The sequence below is a fragment of the Halichoeres trimaculatus genome, unplaced genomic scaffold (genome assembly GCF_033239565.1).
Source record: "Halichoeres trimaculatus isolate MK-OKI-2021-1 unplaced genomic scaffold, fHalTri1.1 fHalTri1_scaffold_3, whole genome shotgun sequence".
Classification (NCBI taxonomy): domain Eukaryota; kingdom Metazoa; phylum Chordata; class Actinopteri; order Labriformes; family Labridae; genus Halichoeres; species Halichoeres trimaculatus.
Window position 1 is genome coordinate 6,690,795 of NW_027437181.1, and position 23,856 is coordinate 6,714,650.

The window sequence follows — 23,856 nt, forward strand, 5'->3', positions numbered from 1 at the left end:
CTGAGCTGTGTCTCTGATTGAAAAATCAAACAATCCTAATAACTTCCAAACAGTGTGTGCCAATAGCCAAGTCGGCATTTTAAACCCAAGCCACTTTTTTAACCAGCCTGTAAAAATCCTTTTGATGCCATTAAAGTCTGTTTATTTATTTATTTATTTATTTATTGCTGCATAGGCTTCATTTTTCTGAACCGGATATTGCCGCTTGCACAGGAGTCAAATTTTGATTCTAACTTCGTAACATACTTTTATTCTGAAAATCCTGACCGGAAGCTGCGCCTGTATTAGCCTGTTAGCTTCACGTCTGTGTTTGGAAGAGAGAGACCGAGAGCTCTAACGGCTGACTGAGCTCAGACAGGGGAGAGGGGAGAAGCTGCTGGAAGCTCTCCTGTTCACTGAGAGCGGATTGTTGGATTAATTCATCATCAGGAGACTTTCTGCTCCACTTTAACGCCAAATAAAGACAGATTCAGGAGGAAGGAAATCAACTATCGGTGAGTGACAGAGGTTTGTTTGCAGCTGCTGCACAGACCTCTTTGAAGCAGAGTTAAGGTAAACACGTGACGTTTAAACAATCCAAAAAAACTACTAAAATTAAAATTATGAGTTCATCTTTTTAATTTTCGAACATTTCTGTAGGAGTAAAACGATGACTTTAGGCTGAAATGTTTAAACTAAAATCCTGTTGTAAACAAAAACGTAGATTCTCAAAAACGTCACGACTTGTAAATTTTGTTAAAAAAAAGTCAATAAGATTAAATTTCTAACGGTACAAGATGCATGACAGATGAAATTAATATCAACGATTTTTTTTTTCGTTAAAAGTGCAAAATTGTCTGAATTTAACAATGATTTTCACAGTTTCGTGGATATTTTTGTCTATTTAAAGTTCAGTTAATATAAAGTTGAATTTCTGTAAAATAAAAAAATAAATAATGATAAAAAAAAATAATAATAACTTTTGGACCTGTGCTATCTTTAAAATGGCATTAGCCAACTTTGATGCTTTGTTTGTGCTACATATAAAAAGACCGGAAGTGAGTTTATCTCATCACTATTGTTATCAGGCTCTCATCATAATGCACTAACAATACCAGAACCTGATTTACAGATGAGACATTAGAGCAAGAACAACAAAAGACAGAAGTTGTAAAATTCAAAAAATAAAAAAAATGAGCTTCTACATTATCATTTTTATCCTGTAAGGTCTAATTTCTCTATAATCTTGGCAAAATTCATGCACCGAGTACCAATTTTCCCACTCAGAGCAGTAACTCAAAACGTTCAAGTATTTGTTGTGTATGAAAAAAGACAGTTGTGAAAAGTGCTGTTGAAAGCAGGATGTTTCCTGTTTAAACTTAAATCATTTCTTCACTTTGTTCTTGCTATCTTTTCTCTTCAATATCACAAAATTCTTTCTTTTGCTTTTCAAATTAAGTGTTTGCAGTGTTAGATTTGTCGGTATTGGCGTCAAAACCAGGTTAATACAGGGTCAACACCATACTTTAATACAATACAAAAAGATTCAGAGCTGTTAATCAGATTTTAACATTTATCCTCATATTAGAAAGTCTGACTGCTGAGTCTCAGCTGTATTTCAAGGGAAGGTGTAATCTCACCTGGCTCAGAGTCCAAACAGACATTTGGCTGCTGCTCATTTCTTCTTTCACACCTCATGAGTCTGAGCATTGCTCACATCGTCCCTCACATGAATTATTTCTGCTCCTCAGAGCTGCAGAGCTGCTGTCCAGAGACTGAGGGAGAAGTTTCTTTGTGAACGTTTGTTTTATTTCATCACTTTGACACATTTTCAGCTTCTAAGGTTCAGACTGAACACCTGAAACACTGAGATCAAACCAGCCGAGGCAGAAAGAGCCATCTGTGTCCTGGCTCCTCTCCTTACTTTGATCCTCGTCAGCATGAAAGAATCTGAAATATATCAACTCCTGCGTGTTTGTTGGTTATTGGGTTAAAGTCAGTGCTTCAGGATGTTAGAGAGTTGTCCTAAGTTTATCAGGGCAGAGTAATGAACAGCTTTCTTGCAGTTTCCCACACTGTTGCAGAAGATAAACTCAGTCATGTGGACATGATGGTGTTGAATGAGCTTCAGTGTTTGCTCCTCCTCCTCCTCTTCGTCCTTCCCTGCCTTGATGTAGAGTCTCAGAGGACACATCCACAGGTCCATCTGTCCCCTCTCTTCATGTCTCTTCATGTCCACGTGAGCCTCTTTGGTCTATTTATGGACCTCGGTGTGTCTCTGGGGGACAAAGGGACCAGCAGAGACTTTACGTCTCATCCTGAGAGTCACTGAGGGGGGTGGGGGGGCGTCAAACAGAGACCTGCAGGAGTGAAGCTGCAGACATCTGCTGACAGCTGCAGCCTGTTTCTAACAGCAGAGGGCGCTTTCTGCCTCTGATTCTCTGTATCTCTTCTCTCGTCCTCAATCTGTAGCTAAAGTGCACAGACGATTTTACTGCTGGGGGTTTGAACACAGTTAAACTAGGTTCAACATAAACATGCAGTTATTACATCCTGAGTTTATGTTAAAGGTCAAAAACTCAACTCGATGAAAAATGCCTAAAATTTATTGAAAACTGGCTCTATCATGTCTTAGCCCAGTATAATCCATGAACCTCTGAAACGGATAAGAAACGCAAAGAACAGACTCTTTGAGGTTCAGCAATTTAAAAAAAATAAATGAATTCTGACTCTTTTTAAAGGATTCTAACATTATTGGAATTCTAAGAATCATGCTAAAAACTTTCATTGTGGAATTCAATTTTTTTCTCCGAGTTCTAATATTCTAAGATCCAAGTCAGGGCTCAAGAATTCTTAGATCAGAAATCTGGACCCTTGAATTCTTGGACCGAAGTCTGGACCTAAAAATTCTTGGATCGGACTCTGAACTGTAAAATTCTCATATCTAATTGTAATTTTTTAGATGTCTAAGATCAAAGTGAGAACTCTAGAACTCTGGGAACAAAGTCTTGATTCTGGAATTTTAAGATCAAAGTCAGAACTCAAAAATTCTGAGATCAAAAATCTGGACCCTGGAATTCTTGGACCTAAGTCTAGAATCTAGAATTCTTGGATCGCATTCTGAACTGTAGAATTCTCATAACTACTTATAGTTCTTTAGATGTCTAGGAAGTGAGGACTGTAGAACTCAGAGAACTAAGTCAGGATTCTGGAATTTTAAGATCAAAGTCAGGACTGAAGAATTCTGAGATCAGAAATCTGGACCGTGGAATTCTTGACCAAAGTCTGGACTCTAGAATTCTTGGATCTGACTCTGAACTGTAGAATTCTCATAACTAATTATAGTTCTTTAGATGTTGAGGAAGTGAGAACGCTAGAACTCTGAGAACAAAGTCTGAACTCCAGGATTCTAAGATCAAAAATCTTGACCATGGAATTCTAGAAATGCACAATTAAAGTGTAGACTTGAAGATTTTAAGATAAAATTCTAAGATCAAAGTCAAGACTTCATGAATCCCAGATCACACTCAGAACTCCAGAACTCCAGAATTTTGAGTTCAAAGTCACAACTCTAGAATTCTAAGACCAGAAATCTGGAGCTGTAAATTCTTGGCCCAAATTCAGGACTCTAGAATTTTACAGTGGAGGTCTGGATTTAAAAATTCTTGGATCAGACTCTGAACTCTAGAATTTTCATATATAATTGTAATTGTTTAGATGTTTTAGATCAAATTCAGGACTCTTGAATTCTGGAATCAAAGTCAGCTCTCCAGAATTCTGAGATTATAGTGCATCCTTTTGATATTTTAGACCAAATTCAGAATTCTAGAATTCTAGATTTCTGAGATCAAAGTCAGGACTCTAGAATTCTTGGATCAGACTGAACTGTAGAATTTTCATATCAGTGTTTGGACCCCTGAAATTTAAACTCAGGACTCTAGCGTTCTGCTATTGAGTCAGGACTCTAGAATTAAAGGTAGGGGTCTAGAATTCACTATTAGAGTCAGAGTTTTAGAGTCCTGAGATCAACACCAGGATTCTGACTCTGTGGTCAGATTTTAAAAAGTAAGAGACAGATTAGTGGAAACAGTGGCCTCGATCCTTTACTGTAACAATCTTTTCTTTAAGTCCAAACCGGTATCTTGGGTTTCTTAAAAAGGAGCCACATGAGGTGTCTCCTGGCTGTTGGCCTCGATGTGGACAGAGCTGTGGTTAGTCTAAAGAGAAAGATTTTCAGTGTCCTGTGGCGTAGATGAAAAGAAAACCCAAAGCTGGATGTAGGTGAGGTGATGTTTATTTTCCTGTTGAGTCTTCCTTCACCCGTCCGACAGCTTTAACACTAACGACATATTTGTGTTAATGAGCAAATCAGACAAAGAGGAAGAAGGAAGAGGGCTGTTTCTCTGATTGGTTGATTCAATTATGGTCTTTCACACGACGTCTTCTCCTCAAACACGACCCGGACACATCACGCCAACATCCTGCTGCTCTGTCAGAGGTTCCTGTTAACCAGATTAAATTCAGTCAAAGTGAATCAAAGAGCAGATGGTCTGAGAGAGAGGGACCCCGGACTTGACCCCTGTGACTGAACAGGAGGTGGAGGAGGAGGTGTGGCCTTTTGTCTCCATGTGTTAGTCAGACGTGTTAAACTCTCTGTGAACACTTTGGCTAAAGCTGTGAGAGAAGTCTTTAAGGAGATGAAATCGTTTCAGATCTGATCTTAAATTAGAATCAGAGTGTATAAATAAATGTGAATCCAGAGAACAACTTTAGATCAAGACAAGAGTTTAAATCAGAAGACTACAAACACCAGCATCAGTCTCAGGGTTTGGTTTTATTATCCTGCAGAGGTCTGCAGAACCACACCTGACCGTTAAAGGTTGAGTTGAGATCCAGGCTGGATCTCTGCACCTGCTCCAAATCCAGATCCAGATGTTTCCTGGATTTTCTCAGCTGTGATGATGTTTCTCTAACTCACAGAGAGAGGACTCTGCCTCCTGTGAGGGCCTCGTGTAGACTAGTAGTGGTTCAATCTGTGGGTTGTGTTAGCAGGAGGACAGTTCTTTTGGTTCTGACTGATAAAATAAACTGACTGATTTTTTTTTTGTAGTTTTTTTTTTCTGTGCCTTGTATGTTCTTGTGTTTTGTGTTTTTCTGAGATTTTTTTTTGTTTTTGTGTTTTGTTTTTGTGTATTTTCTGTTGTGTGTTTTTTTTTATTTTTATTTGTTTGTTTATTGTGGTTTTTGATTTTTTGTTTATTTGTTTTTGTATGTAATTGTATTGTGAGTTGTTTTTGTGGGTTTTGTGTTGTTTCTTTTTAGTGTATTTGTGTTTATTGTTTTGTTGTGTGTGTGTATTTTGTTTTCTCTCAGATTGCAGCTGATGATTGGCTGAGTGGGTGAAGGTTGGTGTCTGTGTGGGCCGAGCTGCTGTCCACACATTTTGAAGGTCGACACGTGTTGAGTCACGTCCTTCTGTTTGACGGTTAGACGCCATCAGCAGCAGCCTGTGACTGTGCACAAGGTGACGGCGTGATCAGACTTGCAGAAAACATTATTCTGAGTGTTTACAGTCTCAGGATCTGGCTCTGATGCTCTGCTGTACATTAATGTTTGTTGTCAGATGTTGAAGATTTTCTTTGTAAATATGTTGAAGTGTAGAAGCCTGTCATTTACAGGCCTCTGTCCTCGTCCTGGTTTCATCTTCAGTTTTGCTCGGCTGCCTAAGTTTCCTCGGACATCAATGAAGTCTCTGATTTACTGAAAGCAAATGACATCAGCTGAGGCAGTGAGCTGATCTGAGGATTGTTTAGAGTTTTCAGCTCATTGGACTTCTTTTTCTAGAGTTCTGACTTTTTCTCCATACAATACAGTTTTTCTATCACATTTACTTCACTTTTTTCTCAATATTCCATTTTTTTTAAATTGTATTCCTTGAAGTTCCACAGTTTATTTTAAAACTTTGAGAGCCCCCTCCTGAAAAAAACATCAATTTTTCCAGAATTGTGACTTTTCTCATAACTCTGACCTTTTTTCCTATAAAAAAAAAAGAAAAGAATATTTTTACAGAATTTTGAGTTTTTCCTTAAAATTCAGACTTTTTAAAAAAGGAAATCTAACCTAATTTTCCTCTAAAACTCATACTCTTTTTTTTCTATTTTCAAATTCTTATTCTTAAATTTCTTACTGTTTTTTGTCAAAACCCAAATGTATTTTTTTTTCTTTTCTCTAAATCTCTGACTTTTTTCTGCAAAAGCAGCCTTTTCTGTCTGTTTTTCTTTTTTCTTTCTTTCTTTCTTTCTTTCTTTCTTTCTTTCTTTCTTTCTTTCTTTCTTTCTTTCTTTCTTTCTTTCCATTTTTATTTATTTATTTATTGTTTTTCTTACTTTCTTTCCTTTTTTACTTATTTTTCTTTCCTATTTTATTTATGTATTTATTGTTTTTTCTCACTCACTTTCTTTCTTTCTTTCTTTCTTTCTTTCTTTCTTTCTTTCTTTCTTTCCTTTTTTATTTATGTATCTTTCCTTTTTATTTATTTATTAATTGTTTTTCTTTCTTTCTTATTTTCTTTCTTTCTGCCTTTCTGTCTTTTTGCTTTCTTTTTTGTTTCTTCCTTTCTTTTAATTATTTGTATTTATGTATTTATTATGTAAAGTTGACACTTTCAAAAGAACTCTAGCTGTATTTCAGTTAGGATTGTTTTTTTCTCAGAATTCTCAACATTTTCTTAAATTGTGACCCATTTTTGTCAAATCTCGGGCTTACAAACGTTTGCTGTTCTGAGTTCCTGATTGGCTGTTTTTGTGTGGCACTGTGAACGTCACTTTGTAATTGTCCATGAATATGAACTCTTTTTGAGTTCTGAGGTTATTGAGCAGTTTTTTGTATTATGCTTTTTAATGCAGCGCCTGGGTAACGTAGCATCTACAGTGAAACTGAGACTTGCTGCTGATGAAAGGGTGAAGAGAGGGTGAGACTCAGGGAGATGTAATGAACAAAGAAACTGAGGCGTTGGCATCAGTTCTTGGAAACATACAGCCTCTGTGTGACTTTCTGCACTGTCTGACCTAACAGGTCTCATTTCAGCGTCAACAGAATAAAAATTTTAGTTTCTGCGGTTGGAGTTGTCAAACTGGGAGCAGGTTTGCTCTTCAGCGGCTCTTTGTCTCTTTATTTCTTCATCGCTTGGTCTCTTGGTCTCATATTCTCTTCGCAGTTTAAGTCAGAACATTAAAAACAGCATGAATCATGAAACGGAGCACAGAAACTCACGCAGCGTTATCCTGACAGTACGATGAATCACTCTCATTACACAATCGATCCCTCCTCTCTGTTCTGCTTCCCTCTGTTTCATGTTCTTTAACTCAGCTCTGACAAACACAAATCGTCCATCACGGCTTTAAAGCTGCAGGCTGTAGGCTGCTATGGCAACAAGTGGACATCAGGTGGACATCAGGTGGACCGCAGGGTCAGGTATCTTTGCTTTTAATCAGGAGAGACCAGAGCAGAGAGAGACCTGAGTTATCGCACAACACCAGAGACAGATATCGGTAAAAAAAAATATCTGTGGCTGATGGAGAAGACGGAGGAAAATAAGATCATGAAATTTGGAGTGATGGTCAGGATAGAAATGATAAGACTGGCATCTTTTTGAAAATCCGACTTTTTTTCTCAGAATTAATTACTTTTTTCCCAATAGCCATGACTCTTTTTTGTCAGACCTTCAATGTTTGACTTTCATTTCTTTCTTCAAACTATAACCTCTGTTTCTCAAAATTATTACTTTTCATGATTTTTTTTGTCCTGACATTCTGTTTTTTCCCCCCAAGCCTGTTCTTTTGTCCTCAGAATTTAATCTTTACAGAAAAAAACTTGTCTTTGCATCTGAGGTTTGACCATTTTCCCTGAAATGTCACTCAAAATTAAAACTATTGGTTTTACCTGCACAAAAAGTCAACATAAGAAAGTCAGACTTCCTTATCTTTATGGCCTTTTTTCAAAGCAAATCAAGCTTTACAGGATTAAAGAAAGTGCGCAGAGACACAGTTTAATGAGTTTGTAAACTTAAAGGGTTTAGTTAGAGGTGTGCATGTTTAGCCTTTTACATCATGCCCAGGGGCGTAGCTACAATTAGGCAAACACAGGCAGTTGCCTGGGGCCCCAAGATTCCCAGGGGCCCCCAAAGCATCTCTTAAAAACTGATTTATGAAGTTCTCTTCAATTAAAGGCATTTCTTTTTTCTAAATCTTACTTCACATGCTTCAAAATACATCAAAAATCTTAATCTTTAATGATGGTTTTGGATACTCCCCCTCCCTTCGTATTCAATGGGCTAATCCATGTTACAACACATCTGAAAATATGATTCAGGAAGAAAGTGGTAAAAAACACTTTTGTTGTCCCATTTTTTTCTTATTATCAACCAAGTCGGAAATAAAAACAATGTTGCTCTTAGTTCTGAGATAAACTTATAAGACTTTTAGGATTTTAAGGACTTTATCTAGCCCAGGAAACAGGATAATTTTCTCAAAATCAAACATTTTGAGTTGGTGAGAAACATTATTGTACAAAATCTCTTTTCTGGATACATAACTCACTGGACAGGGGGTCATATAAAATACATTAACTTTAAAATATCAGTACCAAAAATTATGGTAACTGTAAATATCACCTCTTTCAGTAGATTTCTTTTTCCAGTTTTATGTTGTGCTTGATATTTACATATTTTCTCTTCACTAAATTATTTTTTTCAATATTTACTTATTGTAATGTTTTTCACTTTATACTTTCTTGTTTGTTACTGTTACTCTGTAAATTCCCCACTGTGGGACAAATAAGCTGTGAACTGACCATAAAAGATTTCAAATCCAGGACAAAGTGGACTAAATTATGTATTCACTTTTTTCAAAATCAAACTAAAGTACAGAACTTGAGGAAATGCATTTAGTTGCGATAAGTTACCATGTACAAGATTAGCACTGTCTCACGCCTTGATTCTTAGAAAGAGACAGTGGACCCAGGGAAGGCCAGTCTAGCTCTGAGTAAGATGAGTTACAAGGACATCGAGGGCCCCATTGACTGGGTTTGCCTTGGGCCCCCAAACGACTTAATACGCCCCTGATCATGCCTGCAGGAAAGAATGAATCCCTGCTTTAAACCTTCCTCTCAGCTGTCCGTTTGCTGCCCTCTGACTCTGTTTTCTTCTGTTTTCTCCTCCTCAGCCGATGTAAAGCGGAGCCGAGTCGGAGGATACAGACGTCCGTCTCCATCTTCACCTGAACCTCAGAGTTTTCAAACAGGTACTTATGGTACGATGCTTTATGACCGTTTCATATTTAAAGGCTGCTCAACAACAGGGTTCACATGTCAGGTGGTACTTTCTACAGCAGGAACTTTCCCCAGGAACTTTTTGATGGGTTTGACCCATTAAAGTTTATTGTTTTGCTTTGTGCGCCAGCTGTTCAAGTTTGAATCTCAGCCTGTGATTGGTCATTAGATTGTGGATTTATCATCACATAACCTTCGAGGTCACTGAGAAACTTTTGTTAACAATATTTATACTCGTACCTGAACTGAGAGTGTGTTTCTTAATGAAGCAATTAAGCCAAGCCCTGTGCAGCTGATCAGACGGTTGAAGTCTGCTGACTCAGGATGACGATAAAATCCAGATTAATTAAAGATTCATTAACCCTGAATCAGCTCCCAGTTTAAATAAAAAGCAGATGAAGGTGACCTCCTCCTCCTCCTCCTCCTCCTCCTTTCTAAGAGCTCCTAACTAACCGTCTGGAAAACCTGGTGCTCTGACTCAACCATGACGTGTTCCCTGACAATGCGTCCTGTTGGACTTTGTCTTTAATATTTCACTCTCTGAAGTTAAAATCTATTTTTGGGCCATGACTTCGACTCCCAGTGTGCACAGTCAGCACTCGCCATGACGCCACTCCATCCTCCAGTCACCTCTCAGAGAGACACGTCATCTCACCTCACGGCCCGCAGACCTGCGTGACTCAGCCACAAACGTCCTGATACTTTAGAGACGACCAGATATTTAACATGGACTCCTTTTAGGTTTTCATGAGCTGCAGGGAGGATTACTTCCCTCTGTACTTTTAGTTTCTCAACAACTTTCCATCCAGCTCACAGAAAACTTGATGGTTGTTGAGGTAAAGACCTGAGGAGAGGGAGAGTAAACTTTATTTGTAAATCAGCCAGATGGTGGCAGTATGACAAGGACTAATACACATTTCACACAGTCAGGGTGAGCTTAGAGAAAGATTAAACAAAAAAACAACTGAGTCCAGTTTGATTAGTGTCACATAGGCTCACATCGGTGCCAACATTTTTCTGAGAGGAGCTCCTTTCAGCTCTTAAGTCATCCCTAAAGGTTACCCTAAGATCAGATCTAGAGTCTGCTTGAAAGTTGGCCCCAAAATTGGATCTATAGCCGGCTCAAAAGTTGACTCTAGAACCATTTCCAGAGTCAGCTCTAAAACCGGCTCTAGATTCAGCTCTTAAGGCGGGTATGAAGTTGGCTCTAGAGATGGCTGTAGTCTGCACTTAAGTCAGCTCTAAAATAAGCTCTAAAGTTGGCTCTGATATCAGCTCTAAAGACAACCTTGGAGGCTCTGAAGTTGTCTCAAGAGTTGTCTCTAAAGTTGTCTGTAGAGTTGGCTCCAGTGTCTGCTCTAAAATCAGTTCTAAAGTCCGCTTTGATATCAGCTCTAGTCAACTCTGGATTTGGCTCCAGAGTCTGCTCTCAAGTCAGCTTTAAAATCAGCTATAAAGAAAATGATCCCGTCCCTCTAGAGTCAGCTCTAGAGTTGCCTCCAGAGTTGTTTCAAGAGTAGGCTCAGGAGTTGACTCAGAGATTGGCTCTAGAGCTGGCTCCTAAGTCAGATCTAAAATCTAGATCTAAAGGTGGCTCTGAAATGGGCTCTAGAGTCAGCTCTGAAGTTAGCTTTTAAGTCAGCTTTAAAGTTGGCTCTTGTGTCTGCTCTAAAATCGTCTCCAAAGTGGGCAGTAGAGTTGGCTTTGAGATTAACTGAAGCCAGCTAAGATAGGCTCTACAGTTGACTCTAGAGTCAGCCCCTCAGATAGCTGAAGTCGGCTCTAGGGTTGGCTCTAGAGTCAGCTCTAGAGTCTGCCCTTTAGTCATCTTTAGAGTCAGCTTTAGAGTCGGCTCTAGAGTCAGCTCCTCATATGGCTGCAGAGTCAGCTCTGGAGTCTGTGATAGCTCTGGACCCAAAGATCTAGAGTTTGCTCTACAGTCAGATCTAGAGTTGGCTCTTGATGCCCTGTGCTTGTTACTCAATGACACCAACTGCATAAACACACAAAGGCACTGATAACTGGTACCGATGAGTACCGATACCAATTACCAGGTACCAGGCATTGGCACCGTATCGTCTCAACTGTCAAAGGTTCCCATCCCTACCCAGAAGTTAGCTTCAGAGTTGGCCCCTTAGGTCTGCTCTAGAGTCAGCGCTGGACTAAAGAAGCCACTAAATGTGAGATTTTGTGTCAAAATTTGAAGGAAACACTTGTAGATATCTGTTTTGATGTTTTAAATTGTTTATGTTTGATTGTGTTGTGTTGCAAAATGTGGAGAGTTTGTACATTTCGCTAGTTGCCAACAGGGGTTGAGTGCATCTGAACATGATATGTACATGATATCCATTCTTAGTGAATCCCAGCCTGTAATTTATAATCCATGTTTTTGTCACTTTGAGTAAAACCAGTTTGACACATAGTCTGTTTCATTCTCAGCATGGACTCAGAAAATAACTTTTCGCTGCCTTCGTTCCTGGACTTCATGGATTTACATGCCTGCTGCTCCCCCTCTCTCTGTTTCATGTTGGCATCATGCATGAACAGTTTTAGGTCAGATTAAAACCTTCTCTGAAACACGCTGCAGATTTAACTCTGGAAGTTAAGCTCACATGTACCCAGCCTTTCTCTGTCTCATCGATCACACAGACATCAATAGTTTCCCTGGAGAGAGGAATTAAAACAGGTCACTCGGTTCTTGGTGCTGGAATCAGGTCAGAATTTAACAGGCTGGGTATCAAACACACACATGCTCAATCAGTCCCTGGTTTTACGCTACAGCCTCTCTCTAAAGACTAAATAAAGACCTGTTTTTGTTCTTTATCTGTAGTAATCGTATCAGCGTCAACAGATATTCCTCAGCTCAGGCCTGTTAAGGAACTGCTGAGAGAAACGAGCTCAGCTTCAGTTTTCTGCAGCTGTATGTGGGTTTCTGGCTGATTTTGGTTCCTTGAGGTGTTTTTACTCCAGGCAGGAAGTTGTCACACCTAAACCAGCAGGTAACTCTGGATCTCTGCTGCTCCCCTGAAGTTTCTCGGCTTTTGGAAAAACTCAATCCATCCTGGCTGTCTTTAAAAAAAGGAGCAGAAGTTGATTTATGGGCTTGGTTCCTTCTTCAGGTCCTTGTTCCTGAGTGATTGTAATGACTAAATCTGCTCCAACAGCCTCGGCTCTGCAGCCACTGAGCAGAAAGTAAACCAACTCAAACACTTCAGAGAGACTCATCCAGGTGTTGGATTAAGATAATCAAAGTGGAATTACATCTGACCTCAGAGACCTTCATTTCTTCCTTGTCTTCTGATTCACATTCAGAGCAGGACTGTCTATTGTTAAGAGCACACTCCCCCCTGAAAAACACCTTCACTTTCCTGTATCTGCTCCTAAAACACCTGAAAGAGTCCACTCTTGAAACACCTGAATCACCCAAAGCTCCTTAAATTCCTGTAGCTCTTGAAGCTCTTGTCCTTGATCTCAGAATTATGGAAATTGATTAATTTGGATTCATTAATTCAATCTATAATGATCCCATAGTTCTAGCCTAGATCTCACAGTTGTAGACCTCCTGCAGACCTGACCCTCCAACAAACATCTTCTGTAGACCTCAGTCCAACAAACATCTTCTAAGTAGTTTTCTCTTCCTCTTAATAATATTAATAATAATAATAACTTAAATTCATAAAGCGCCTTTGGAACGCAAGGTCGTTTTCCACAGTAGAGGGGACAAACTAATGAGATTTGAACAGGGAAGGCCAGGGAGAACGGGTGAGTTTTGAGAAGTGATTTGAAACAGTCCGGAGTGGGAGAGTTGCGGATTTCTACGGGGGAAGAGCTCCAGAGGGAGGGGGCAGCCACACTAAAGGCTCTGTCGCCAAATGTTTTAAGTTTGGTCTGCGGGATGGAGAGGAGACCGGCGTCAGATGACCGTAGGCGCCTGGATGTGGTCTGTGGGTGGAGGAGATCAGCCAGGTACTGGGGGGCAAGTGCATGAAGGGACTTGTAGGTGAGTAAGAGGAGCTTTTAGTGAATGCGGGACTTGACCGGGAGCCAGTGGAGGTGAATGAGAGTGGGGGTGATGTGGTGCCAGGGTTTAGTGCGAGTAAGAACCCTGGCATCTGAGTTTTGCACATATTGGAGCCTGTCCAGGGTCTTGCTAGGAACCCCGAACAGGACTCCATTGCAATAGTTCAGCCGGGATGTAATGAAAGAATGGATGAGAGTTTTTGAGATGGTGGAAGGCTGATTTAGTGACAGACTTAATATGTGACAGGAATGAAAGGGAGGGGTCAAAAATGATGCTCAGGTTGCGGACCTCAGAGGCTGGGCAGATGGAACAGCCATCGACACTGATGAGGAGATCCCCAACCTTCCAGAGCAGTGGCTTGGGGGCCACAACCATGAGCTCTGTCTTTCTGCTGTTCAGCTTGAGGAGGTTGCTTGTCATCCAGGTTTTAATGTCCTGGAGACAGTTGACCAGGGACTGTGGGGGGAGCTGAGAGGAAGGTGAGGTGCTAAGGTAGAGTTGTGTGTCGTCGGCGTAACAGACGACGTCTTGAGCAAGAAAACTGCAATCTTGTCAAGTTTTTTGTCTTCTTTTCAGTAGAAAATGTTTTTTTTTTTACTTATTATGAGCCACATTCACCTGACTAGTTCAGAAAAATGTCTCATTTTAAGTTAATGAGGTCTGAATTGCTTGTAACAAGTTAAAAAAAAGTGTGCCAATGGAACAAGAAAAAAGTTACTTATATTGAGACAAAAATCTAGTTTCAAGTAAATTTTCTTGAAAATTTCTCTTGTTCCATTGGCAGATTTTTTCCACGTGTTTCAATCAACACAGACCATATTTTTGAACAACTTGAAACAAGACATTTTTCTGGACTGATAAGTTGAATGTGGCTCATATCAAGTGTAATAAGACCAATTTGACTCAAAATAAGACAAAAACACGTGATAAGATTTCAGTTTTGGCAATGAGGACAAACCAGAAAAAGGCTGACTTTTAACATTTGACTCATCTGCATGGCGACTTCCATTTTATTTTTTACTCCTGAAACTTTCAGAAATATTTGATCATGAGCCTTGTTTAATGATCTAAGTTGCAGTTGCATATCCTGCAGGATTTACAACAGTAAGGCTCTGAAGTAGAAGAGTCCAGGTGATACTGCTTGACTTAAAAGCCCAGATTCTGGTCTCTTGAATGGTGGATGTTAATAACGGTAATATTCAAACAGGTTTTATTCCAAAGTTGTGTGGTTGTGACGGTCGTCTCCGCCTCGTCGCCCCCTGCTGTTTTCATCCTGACGCCTGTGATTACGGCTGTAGATGTGACTGTAACCACGTTCAGAGTGACAGCCACACAAAGCCTGATGATGCGCTCGTCGCATTGTCGTGTTTGGTTCTTTGACAGCTCTTTGTCTGCTCCTCATTCATCAGCACGCTGTGAGCTGACAGGGACAGGGCTGACTGATAGAGACATACACTCACACACACACACCCTCACTCTTATTATATTAACCCTGACCTCTCCAATAAAAGCAGCAATTACCCAGAGTGCACTGCTGTCACAAACCTGTGGTTAATTGCAGGGGGAGTGGAGGGCTTGCTGCTTTAGTTCACTAGAGTAAGAGCTCAGTGGAAAGCGCAGGAATCAGACGTAAACACACGTTAACAGAAAGACAGAAAGAGGAAGAGATGGTGAAACGCGGTGTTAAAGGGATATTTTAGGTTTTCCTTCTGTGCGTCGCAGAGATGACAGTTTAAGGAGTTTTATTCAGACTGAATCAGTGAAATGTCTCAGCAGAGCGTCCGCTGATGAAATGTTCATCTCTCGAAGCGTCTCCTCTGGGTGACAGGTGGCTGAATGTTCCTTTAACTGGTAAACACCAGCAGGACCACGAGAGCACAGTTGGTACTCTTCACACCCCTGCTGATACCACACACACACTCACGCACACTCACACACACACTCACACATGCTCGGCATCATGTGGTGGTCAGCTGATCCTCAGAGACAGACTGTCAGAGTCGTGTCCTCTCAGGGACTCAAACAGTCTGTGAGGACGAGTCAGCGAGCAGGTTTCATAGTCTGATGGTCTGAACTGACAGGCTGCTGCTGAATGTTCGACCCCTTCATGATGAAGATAATAAATCTTAGTTGGCCTTGAACTTTTCAAACTGTAATGAAAAAGAAAGAGAGGTAATAGTATTTGGACCACTGTTCACTTTTAAAACTCATCTTCACACAGTTATATTCTTTAGCTTTCAACCCCAGCAAGACTTAAACCCTGTTTCCGCCAAGTGGTTCAGTTTGGCTCATCTCAGTACAGCACCCATTTCCTTTGACTAAATCCCAAATTATCAGCCTGTACTATCCTAACTTGAGGGTACCAACACACCGATCCAACCCCCAGAAAGTAGCGCTAGAAACTCTGCAGTCCATTGATTGGTCGAAAGAATCGTAACTATCCATGCAACAGCGTGTTTTCTTCTTTGTTGGATTTATTAGCTGGGTTCACTGTGTCATGCTATTGCATACCTGATGCAGCTATCAGCATCCAGCTTACATGTTGCCCACCAATAAGGATCAGGCTTTACTCTTTTGACCTGTACCAAACTGTACTGATCCACTCAAAAGCCGCCCAAATAACCAAGACGAGCCGTCCCACGTTTTGGGACCCTTTCGTATGGGTGCCAGACTGAACCAATCCGCTCTCGGAAGGTGGAGCTACAACATTGCAGACCGTTGATTGGTTGGTAGAATTGTCACTTACCCCGACAGTGGCTGCATTTCTCCTGGCGGCACACAGACTTCTCTGAAACAAAGCTTGATTGCACTTTATCAAAGGGCTACATGCCAATCACAGAGAGGACGAAATGCTGCATGTCTTCATCTGTGCTCTTTGTTTACTGTGTCACATTTGTTTTATTTGTTTGATTTTTTAGCGGGGTAACCGTGTCGCGCTGTTGTTTAACAGCTGCGACTTTCTGCATCCAGCTTACACTCCGCCTACCAGGAGAGGGCACAGTTTGCTGTGGAAACGCAAACGGAATCAGGCTTAATTGTATCAAACTGTGCCAAACCGTACTGAACCAAACCAGACCACTCAGTGAAAAAAGGGCTTTAGTTCCTTTGCAAATCTCATTTGCTTTTGATTTGTTTTTATGTGTTTTCTTTTTTGTATGTCCATATTATCTGTTTCTATCTTCTTTTTTTTTTTTACTTTAGCTCACTGTAAAGCTCTTTGTTTTCAGCTGTTGTTGTTTTTAAGGGCTTTATATGATGCTGATTTTTGATGTTTCTGTCAATGAAGAGGCAAAAATGGAGAGTTAGATTAATATCAAAGAAGGTGTTTCATTTTTTTCTGATATGTGTGTGTTCATGTATGTGTGTCCACAGGGCATCAGGGAGGTGTCAGCTGGAGGCTCAGCCATGGAGGGGGACTGCCTCAGCTGTATGAAGTACCTCATGTTCATCTTCAACTTCTTCATCTTTGTGAGTGCAGCTTCCTCTCTCTGACCTCTGCATCGGTTTGAAATCAAAACAGAAAAATATAAAAACGTTTTTTCGCAATTTAAATCATTTTCCTCTGACTTGGGTTTATTTATTATTTATCATATTAAGAATCTAAACCACCTTGCTGATTCTAGGGATGTAACCCATGCTCCTTGAACATAGAGGTTGGTGATTGTTTAAAGAAAGGGTTAGAATTAGTGAGATGAGAAATGAAATGCAGTACTCCTCTTAAACAGCAGAGGGAGCTCTCTACATGTAATTTAATCTAAATGGAACTAAAATAACCATGGTTTATTTTAAACCAACAACAACAAAAACAAAAAATCACAAGCATCATAAATAAAACCCATTATTTCAGTCTCTCCCTCCTTTTTCTGGCTGGGAAACATTTCTAAGATTGAACACATTAAAGATTTTAATGTAAAGAATAAAAACATTTTAAAAACACTTTCATATAAACTTTAGTTGCTGTGTGACTCAAAGTGACTCTGACTTCTATTCCAGAAGAAGAAAAACCAGAGAGTGTGTTAAAATTCATGTCAGGTTGAGTTAAACTCTCAGACAGGATCACGTCTCAAACTGGAGTTCAGAGATTAAACTTTTGGTGCGACAGGATTGAGTTTAATCCAGAGGAAGTGAGGTGTAAAGAGAGATCAGGTCTTTGCATGATAAAAGCATCATTTCTCCATCTGATCTGGGATCTGTGTGTAACCCTCCGTGTGCCAGCTGGGCGGCTCCTTCCTGCTGGGGGTCGGCGTCTGGGTGCTGGTGGACCCGATGGGCTTCAGGGAGATCGTGGCGGCAAACCCGTTGCTCTTTACGGGCGTCTACGTCATCCTGGCCATGGGCGGCATGCTGTTCCTGCTGGGCTTCCTGGGCTGCTGCGGAGCCATCAGGGAGAACAAATGTCTGCTGCTGTTTGTGAGTCTGACCAACAAACGCTCATCCCTCAGCTTTATTCAGACACAGAAAGAGAAGAGAAAGATGTTTTTATTCTTATTTCTGTTTTTTAAATTCCAACACCTCAGAGTCTGTGTTCAAATCACAAACATGTTTCCACCATCACAGAGACAGAGCGTGGCATCATGTTTTCTTCTTTAGTAAACACAGCCTCCCTCAGAGTCCTGATTGTTTATCATTAAAGACAACAATAACAAAATACAAGTCTGCCACCTAGAGGAGAGGATGGTCATGGCAAACCTCTGCAGAAACCCTGAGACTGTAACTGAGCTTGAGTTTCAGCTGTGACTCGATCTCTGTCTTTGTGTCCTCCCAGTTCTTCATGCTTATCCTCTTCATCTTCCTCGCTGAGCTGGCTGCTGCCATCCTCGCCTTCCTCTTCAGGGAACACGTGAGTGTCAGATCTCTGTCAAAGCGTATCAAAGCCAAAACAATATTAAACTCTAAACCTTCCAATCAGTCTTGTACATGTAGTTTATTTTTCTCAAAACTTAACGACTTTATCCCTAAAAATTTAATTTAATTAAGATTTTTGTTCTACTGTGGCCCTAATCCTCCGTCATACGATTTGGGTTCATGTTACTGTCCCAAAAATAAACTTAAAGTTCCTGTGTGGAACTTTAGTATGTGCTGTTTTTGGCGCCCCCTGTGGACAAAGTGGCACTACTGATATATTTTTATATGTGTGTGTGAATACAGCTTACTAGAGAGTATTTCAGCCGGGACCTCAAGCGTCACTACCAGGGCCACAACAACACAGACGTTTTCACCTCCACCTGGAACGCCATCATGACCACGGTGAGTATTACCCTCTGGTGATGATGATGATGATGATGATAAATGATGACAATGGAGATGGTGATCACGATGATGATGATGTGATGATGATGAAGAAAGTGATGTTGACAATTGTGATGATGAAGATGATGATGGAGATGATGATGACGATGATAATGATGATAAGGTAAATGATGGTGTTAATTAACAATGATGATGAAGATGGTGATGGTGATGTTAATGATGATGAGAGTGGTTACAACAATGATGATGATGATGATGATGATGATGATTAATGATGATGTAGATGGTGATGTTGATAAATGTGATGATAAAGATGAGGATAGAGATGATGGCAATGATGATGATGATGATAAAAACGTTGATGAGGATAAGGGTGATGATGGTAACGATGGTGATGATGATGATGATGATGATGATGATGATGATGATGATGATGATGATGATAATCAAAGATGATGATGGAGATGGTTATGTTAAGGATGATGATGGTGGTGATCAGTATTGATAAAGAAGAAATTAGGCGATGTTGATGATGATGATTGTGATGATGAAGATGATGATGAAGATGTTGATGGTGATGATTGCGGTGATGAGGGTGATGATGATGATGATGATGATAAAAATGTTGATGAGATGGTGATGGTAACGATGATGATGATGATGATGATTATGATTATGATGATGATGATGATGGTGATGATGATGATGATAATAATTATGATGATGATGATGATGATGATGATGATGATGATGGTTATGTTAAGGATGATGATAGTGGTGATCAGTGTGATGACAATAATAATGAGGTTGATGACCAGGGTGATGATGATGATGATGTTTCCTGTCTTCAGTTCGACTGCTGCGGCGTCAGCGGCCCTGAGGACTTTGAGGAGAGTCTGTTTCGGCTCCTGAACCCGGCCCAGATGGTCCCTGAGTCCTGCTGCCAGAGGAACAGCTACATCAGCGTGGAGCAGTGTGTGAGCGGCGGCACCACCTTCAGACACAACAAGGTACCCACACATACACACACACACACACACACACACACAAACACACACATCAGCTGTGTCCTTTTCTTTAATAAACCAGTTAAAATAAAACAGTTTCTGTACACTGAGGGTTCTCGTGTGTGTGTGTGTGTGTGTGTGTGTGTGTGTGTGTGTGTGTTTTCAGGGCTGTTACTCTGCAATGGTTGAATACTTTGAGACCTACATTTACACGGCTGGAGCTCTCGCCATCATCGTGCTGACGATTGAGGTAGGTCTGGTGTTTTCGCACTCTTTGTTTTAACTCTCTGAATTATTCATCTTCATCTTCATCCCCCATCCTTCATCCCTCATCCTTCAGCGTGTTATTCTTCTGAGGGACTCAGGGCACTGAGTTCATTGGGGTTAAAATCCACTGAAGTGTCAGGACACAGCCAAGAAAACTGAAAAGAAGCTTTATCCAACATCTGGATAGTTATTTTATAAAGAGTTAGAGTTCAAATAAATGGAAATAAAAGTTTGAATAAAATTCAAAAATAACAAAATAAAATAAACTGAAAATGAGATATAAAATCAGTATCAAATAAGACAATAAAGAGAAGAAAAAATAACTAAAATTTAATTAAAAAATAGAATAAATTATCTTAGAAATACCAAACTTAGATGTTGACAGAAAACCAACTGAAATCAGAAATACAAATATGAGGAGGAGAATCTTTAAAGGAGTGAAACATGAAGCTGTAACATCTCTTCTTGTCTGTGTGTTTTCCCCTCTGCAGCTCTTCGCCATGGTCTTCGCCATGTGTCTGTTCAGAGGGATCCAGTAACTCTGCGTCCACACGGATCTTCACATCGACGGGCCGAGAGCGGCTCGAAGGAACTGTAAAATATGAAGCGTGTTGTACAGTGATCGTTCACCTGTTTCGTTGGTTTTGTGACGTGGTTTTGTACCTCACGGCTGCAGAGGAGCGAAGGAACGCTTCGTCTGTTTCAGGCACAAAGACACAAACGTGCAAAGCGAGAGGCTCTCTGAGTCAAACTCTGAGTCAAACTCTGAGGAAAGGATGATTCTTAAAGAGAAAAAGAAGCACAGCGCAGTGAAAACCCGAGTTTAGACGTGATGTTTGGTCTTCAGGGTGGAGGAGAGTCTGCACAAACTTCAGGTACAATCAGCACCTTTAATCTCACAGTGAGCCTCGGGTCGGTCTGAGCTTCAGGATCAGTTTTCTGAGGAGAATCTTTTAGTTTGAGCTTCACCAACACCACGAGCCTCATGCAAAGAAAAGTTTACCCTCACTTCTTACACCTATGTACTAACAGCTCCCAAACAAACTGGATTTTTATTCATCCCCTTTCAGTCCCCTCCCAGTTCAGCATGGCTGTAACACCAGCATCCAGAATGCATCCAAATACCTGTACCATCAAACAAGGTGTCAGAGGATCTTTGAAAATAGTGGTTTATTCTGCTTAAAGACCCTGGAAACATCTAAAACCCTGAAGTATCTTCAGAGAACTATGAACCTCTGTTCTTTGGCTCTTGGTCGTGCATCAGAAAGAAATAATAAACACTGAATCTTTAACATCCTCTGATCCAGAATGGTCCAGCCCTGCATTTCTAGGTTTCTTAAAAAATATCACTATCTTTAGGACATGCCAGGGTTCAAACACCTTACTTATCAACATAATTGTCCTCTGTGCAGTTATTTTTGAATGGGTGTGTATGTGGTTTCTGGTGTTTCTGCAGCCAGCCTCCAGTGGACACTCAAAGAACTGCAGTTTGTAATACATTAGCGTCAGTATGCGTTCACATATTGAAGGAGGTGAACATAAAGATACATGCATAAGCTTCTTTTTTTGAAAGGAGCTCTAATGCACAATTAAAAATAGAGTTTAAAGGTGCAGAAATTAGAATTTTAGTTAAATCAAGTGTCAGGTTTGAGGATGAGCCCATCTGTTGCTAAAACATCACATCAATAACCGATGGAGGCCTTTACAGATTAAAGGGGATCCTGAAGATGGCATCATTTATTCTGATCATCATGTTGATGGGTGTTGATGCTGCAGGGCGTTTCTCGTAGCTGGAGGAACGACAGGCAGAAAGCTCCATGACAGCCGCATAACCCTCTGATAGCTCATGTTCTGTTTGACAGAGCTGGCCTTCAATAATGAGGCACAAATCCAGCTCTGGCTGTCAGAGAGAAAAGAAAACTCTCAAACATAGAAAGGCTTACGTTTGTTCGACCATACCATTAACAATGAAAAAAGCAGAACGAATAAACATCGCTAGAGAAACGTGATCCAACGGTACGTTGCAGCTTTACCTGAAAATAATCAACTTCAGAGTCGTCCTTCAGACCAAACTTTTTCATGATGACTCCCAGTTTGGAAACTCTACACCAGTGTTTACTCTTCTTTTAGCCGTTGTCTGTTCCGGTTTCTCTTCATTTCTTCCTGATCTTTTGTGATGCATGTTTTTCATTCCTCATCATAAAATATTCTCGTTGCAAATTTTTTTCATGCCAAACAACAAAAATATTCACTCTCTTCTTCTTCACTAAATAACAACTACTTCTGTCGTCTTCTTCTACTGTAAAACAACAACCACCCCCTCTCTTCTTCTCTGCTTGACTTCCAGGCAGATTTCAGGGTTAGCTAATAGGCTCATACTGAAAAACTCATTTTGCTCTTTCTGTCCCCCAAAATCAGCCACAGACAAACAGGACCCACAGTTATGTATATAAAAAACTTTTTTCAAACTTAATGAAAAGAAAACAAAAGTTTTAGGGGAATTACTGCACCCTGGTATAGAGACTAAAACTGTAGAAAACAGGCCACCAAGGTTCAGATTCACCCTTAGCCTTTTGCTCCATGTGTTTCCCACTCTTTATATTTGAAAAGACATAAAAACATCCTAAAATTGTTCCTTTGAACGCTCTGATTAACCTCACAGAGCACAGGGGTGTAGGCGTTTCTTTGCTTCTGGCTCGTCACAGAGTTTCTTCACGGTCAGGGTTTAGATCTCAGTTTGTAACAGGACTCAGTGTGCAGTATTCAGATGAATAAAGTGTTTACCTGTGAAGAACACCTGAGCATGTGTGAATATGTAAATAAGGTTCAGTAGAACTGTGCTGTGTACAGTGTGTGTTTCCTCTTTGTGCACGGTGTCAGTACGATCGTCTTTGACTTGTTCTGTATCTTCTGAAAACTTTTGGCACTGACTGATATTAAACTGATTCCTGGGATCTGTTGTGTGGCTTTTATTTTGAAAGGTTTGTTGCTGGCAGTTCAGGTTTGTGTCCACAGAATATGGAGGATCAGTCTCCTCCTGAAGTATTTCTGGATCATGTGACGGCGTCACCAGGTTACTGCAGACCCTCAGCTTGTAAACTGAGCTGAGATAGAAAGAGAAAGTGATGTGAGGCGACCGTCACTTCTGAATCCTGTGCTCCTGGTGTCAGCGTGAAACCTCCTCTGAGTCTCTGAGATTAAACCTGTCACCAGATGTGGAGACCAGCTGAGGGACACTTCAGGACAGCTGCTCTTTGTTTAGGACTCCTTCTGTCTCACCTGGTTGGAAAAGGTACGTTTGATTTCTTTATTTACACAGATTGATGATGTTTCTAATGGAAAGAGTTTTCGAAACCACTGACATAAGAAAGTTCCTTGACCACCGAGAAGTTTCGCCTCAAACTGTGTTTCTACAATGGACAAAATGAAACATGACAGCTCCCTAAAGCTGAAGCCAAAATGTTTAGAGCTCCCCCTGCTGACCAGCCACAATACAGATCAAACCCCGCCTCCTCCATGTTAACAGATGGGACATGAGTCAAACTCTAGAATATAATTTTAGGTCAAAACAATGTTTGTCAAACACAGCTCCTCTTGTTTTAATTGGTTTATTAGGTTTACTTCTGATTTTATTTATTTATTTATTTATTTTAGGAAAAAGATGAGAATAAAATAGAAATGGGTGAAGGACCAAACAATTTTTTTCTTTATCACTGTTTGGAATTTTTTGCTCTTGTAATTCTGACATCAAAGACAGAATGCACACTTCTAATAACAATAATAATAATAATAATAATAATAATAATAATAACATTTTTTTTTTCAAGGCTCCTTTCAAGACACCCAAGGACGCTGTACAAAACATAGTTTAAAAGCATTTCAACAAAAGTTAAAACAAGAAAATATACAAAGTTTCCACAGGAATTTAAGGGAATAAACAGGTAGTTTACAACAAGTGACTTAAACATAGCTTAAGTGCATATGTTGTTGCATAACTTCGGCTGA

At 40.2% G+C, this 23,856-nt stretch overlaps 1 protein-coding gene across 4 annotated transcripts; it reads left to right on the top strand.

Moving 5' to 3' along the window:
* Positions 1-301: 301 nt before the first annotated feature.
* Positions 302-22,799, top strand: LOC141788011 (tetraspanin-18B-like). Of its 4 annotated transcripts, none has more exons than XM_074666791.1 (9): positions 302-507; positions 9,201-9,287; positions 16,700-16,795; positions 17,543-17,737; positions 18,093-18,167; positions 18,476-18,574; positions 19,429-19,587; positions 19,751-19,834; positions 20,343-22,799. In XM_074666791.1, exons 2-9 carry the CDS (start codon positions 9,285-9,287, stop codon positions 20,388-20,390), a joined length of 759 nt encoding a protein of 252 aa, XP_074522892.1. In that variant the 5' UTR covers positions 302-507; positions 9,201-9,284; the 3' UTR covers positions 20,391-22,799. The 4 variants fall into 4 exon arrangements, with proteins under 4 accessions (XP_074522892.1, XP_074522894.1, XP_074522891.1 ...); XM_074666793.1 differs by having other exon boundaries at positions 9,201-9,278; XM_074666790.1 differs by having other exon boundaries at positions 302-494.
* Positions 22,800-23,856: the final 1,057 nt, after the last annotated feature.

What these genes read in the sequence shown, in the direction of transcription:
- LOC141788011 (XM_074666791.1), top strand. An exon ending in CCTTCCTCTTCAGGGAACAC is followed by an intron (nt 18,168 to 18,475) that starts GTGAGTGTCAGA and finishes GTGTGAATACAG; the next exon opens with CTTACTAGAGAGTATTTCAG. An exon ending in CCACCTTCAGACACAACAAG is followed by an intron (nt 19,588 to 19,750) that starts GTACCCACACAT and finishes GTGTGTTTTCAG; the next exon opens with GGCTGTTACTCTGCAATGGT.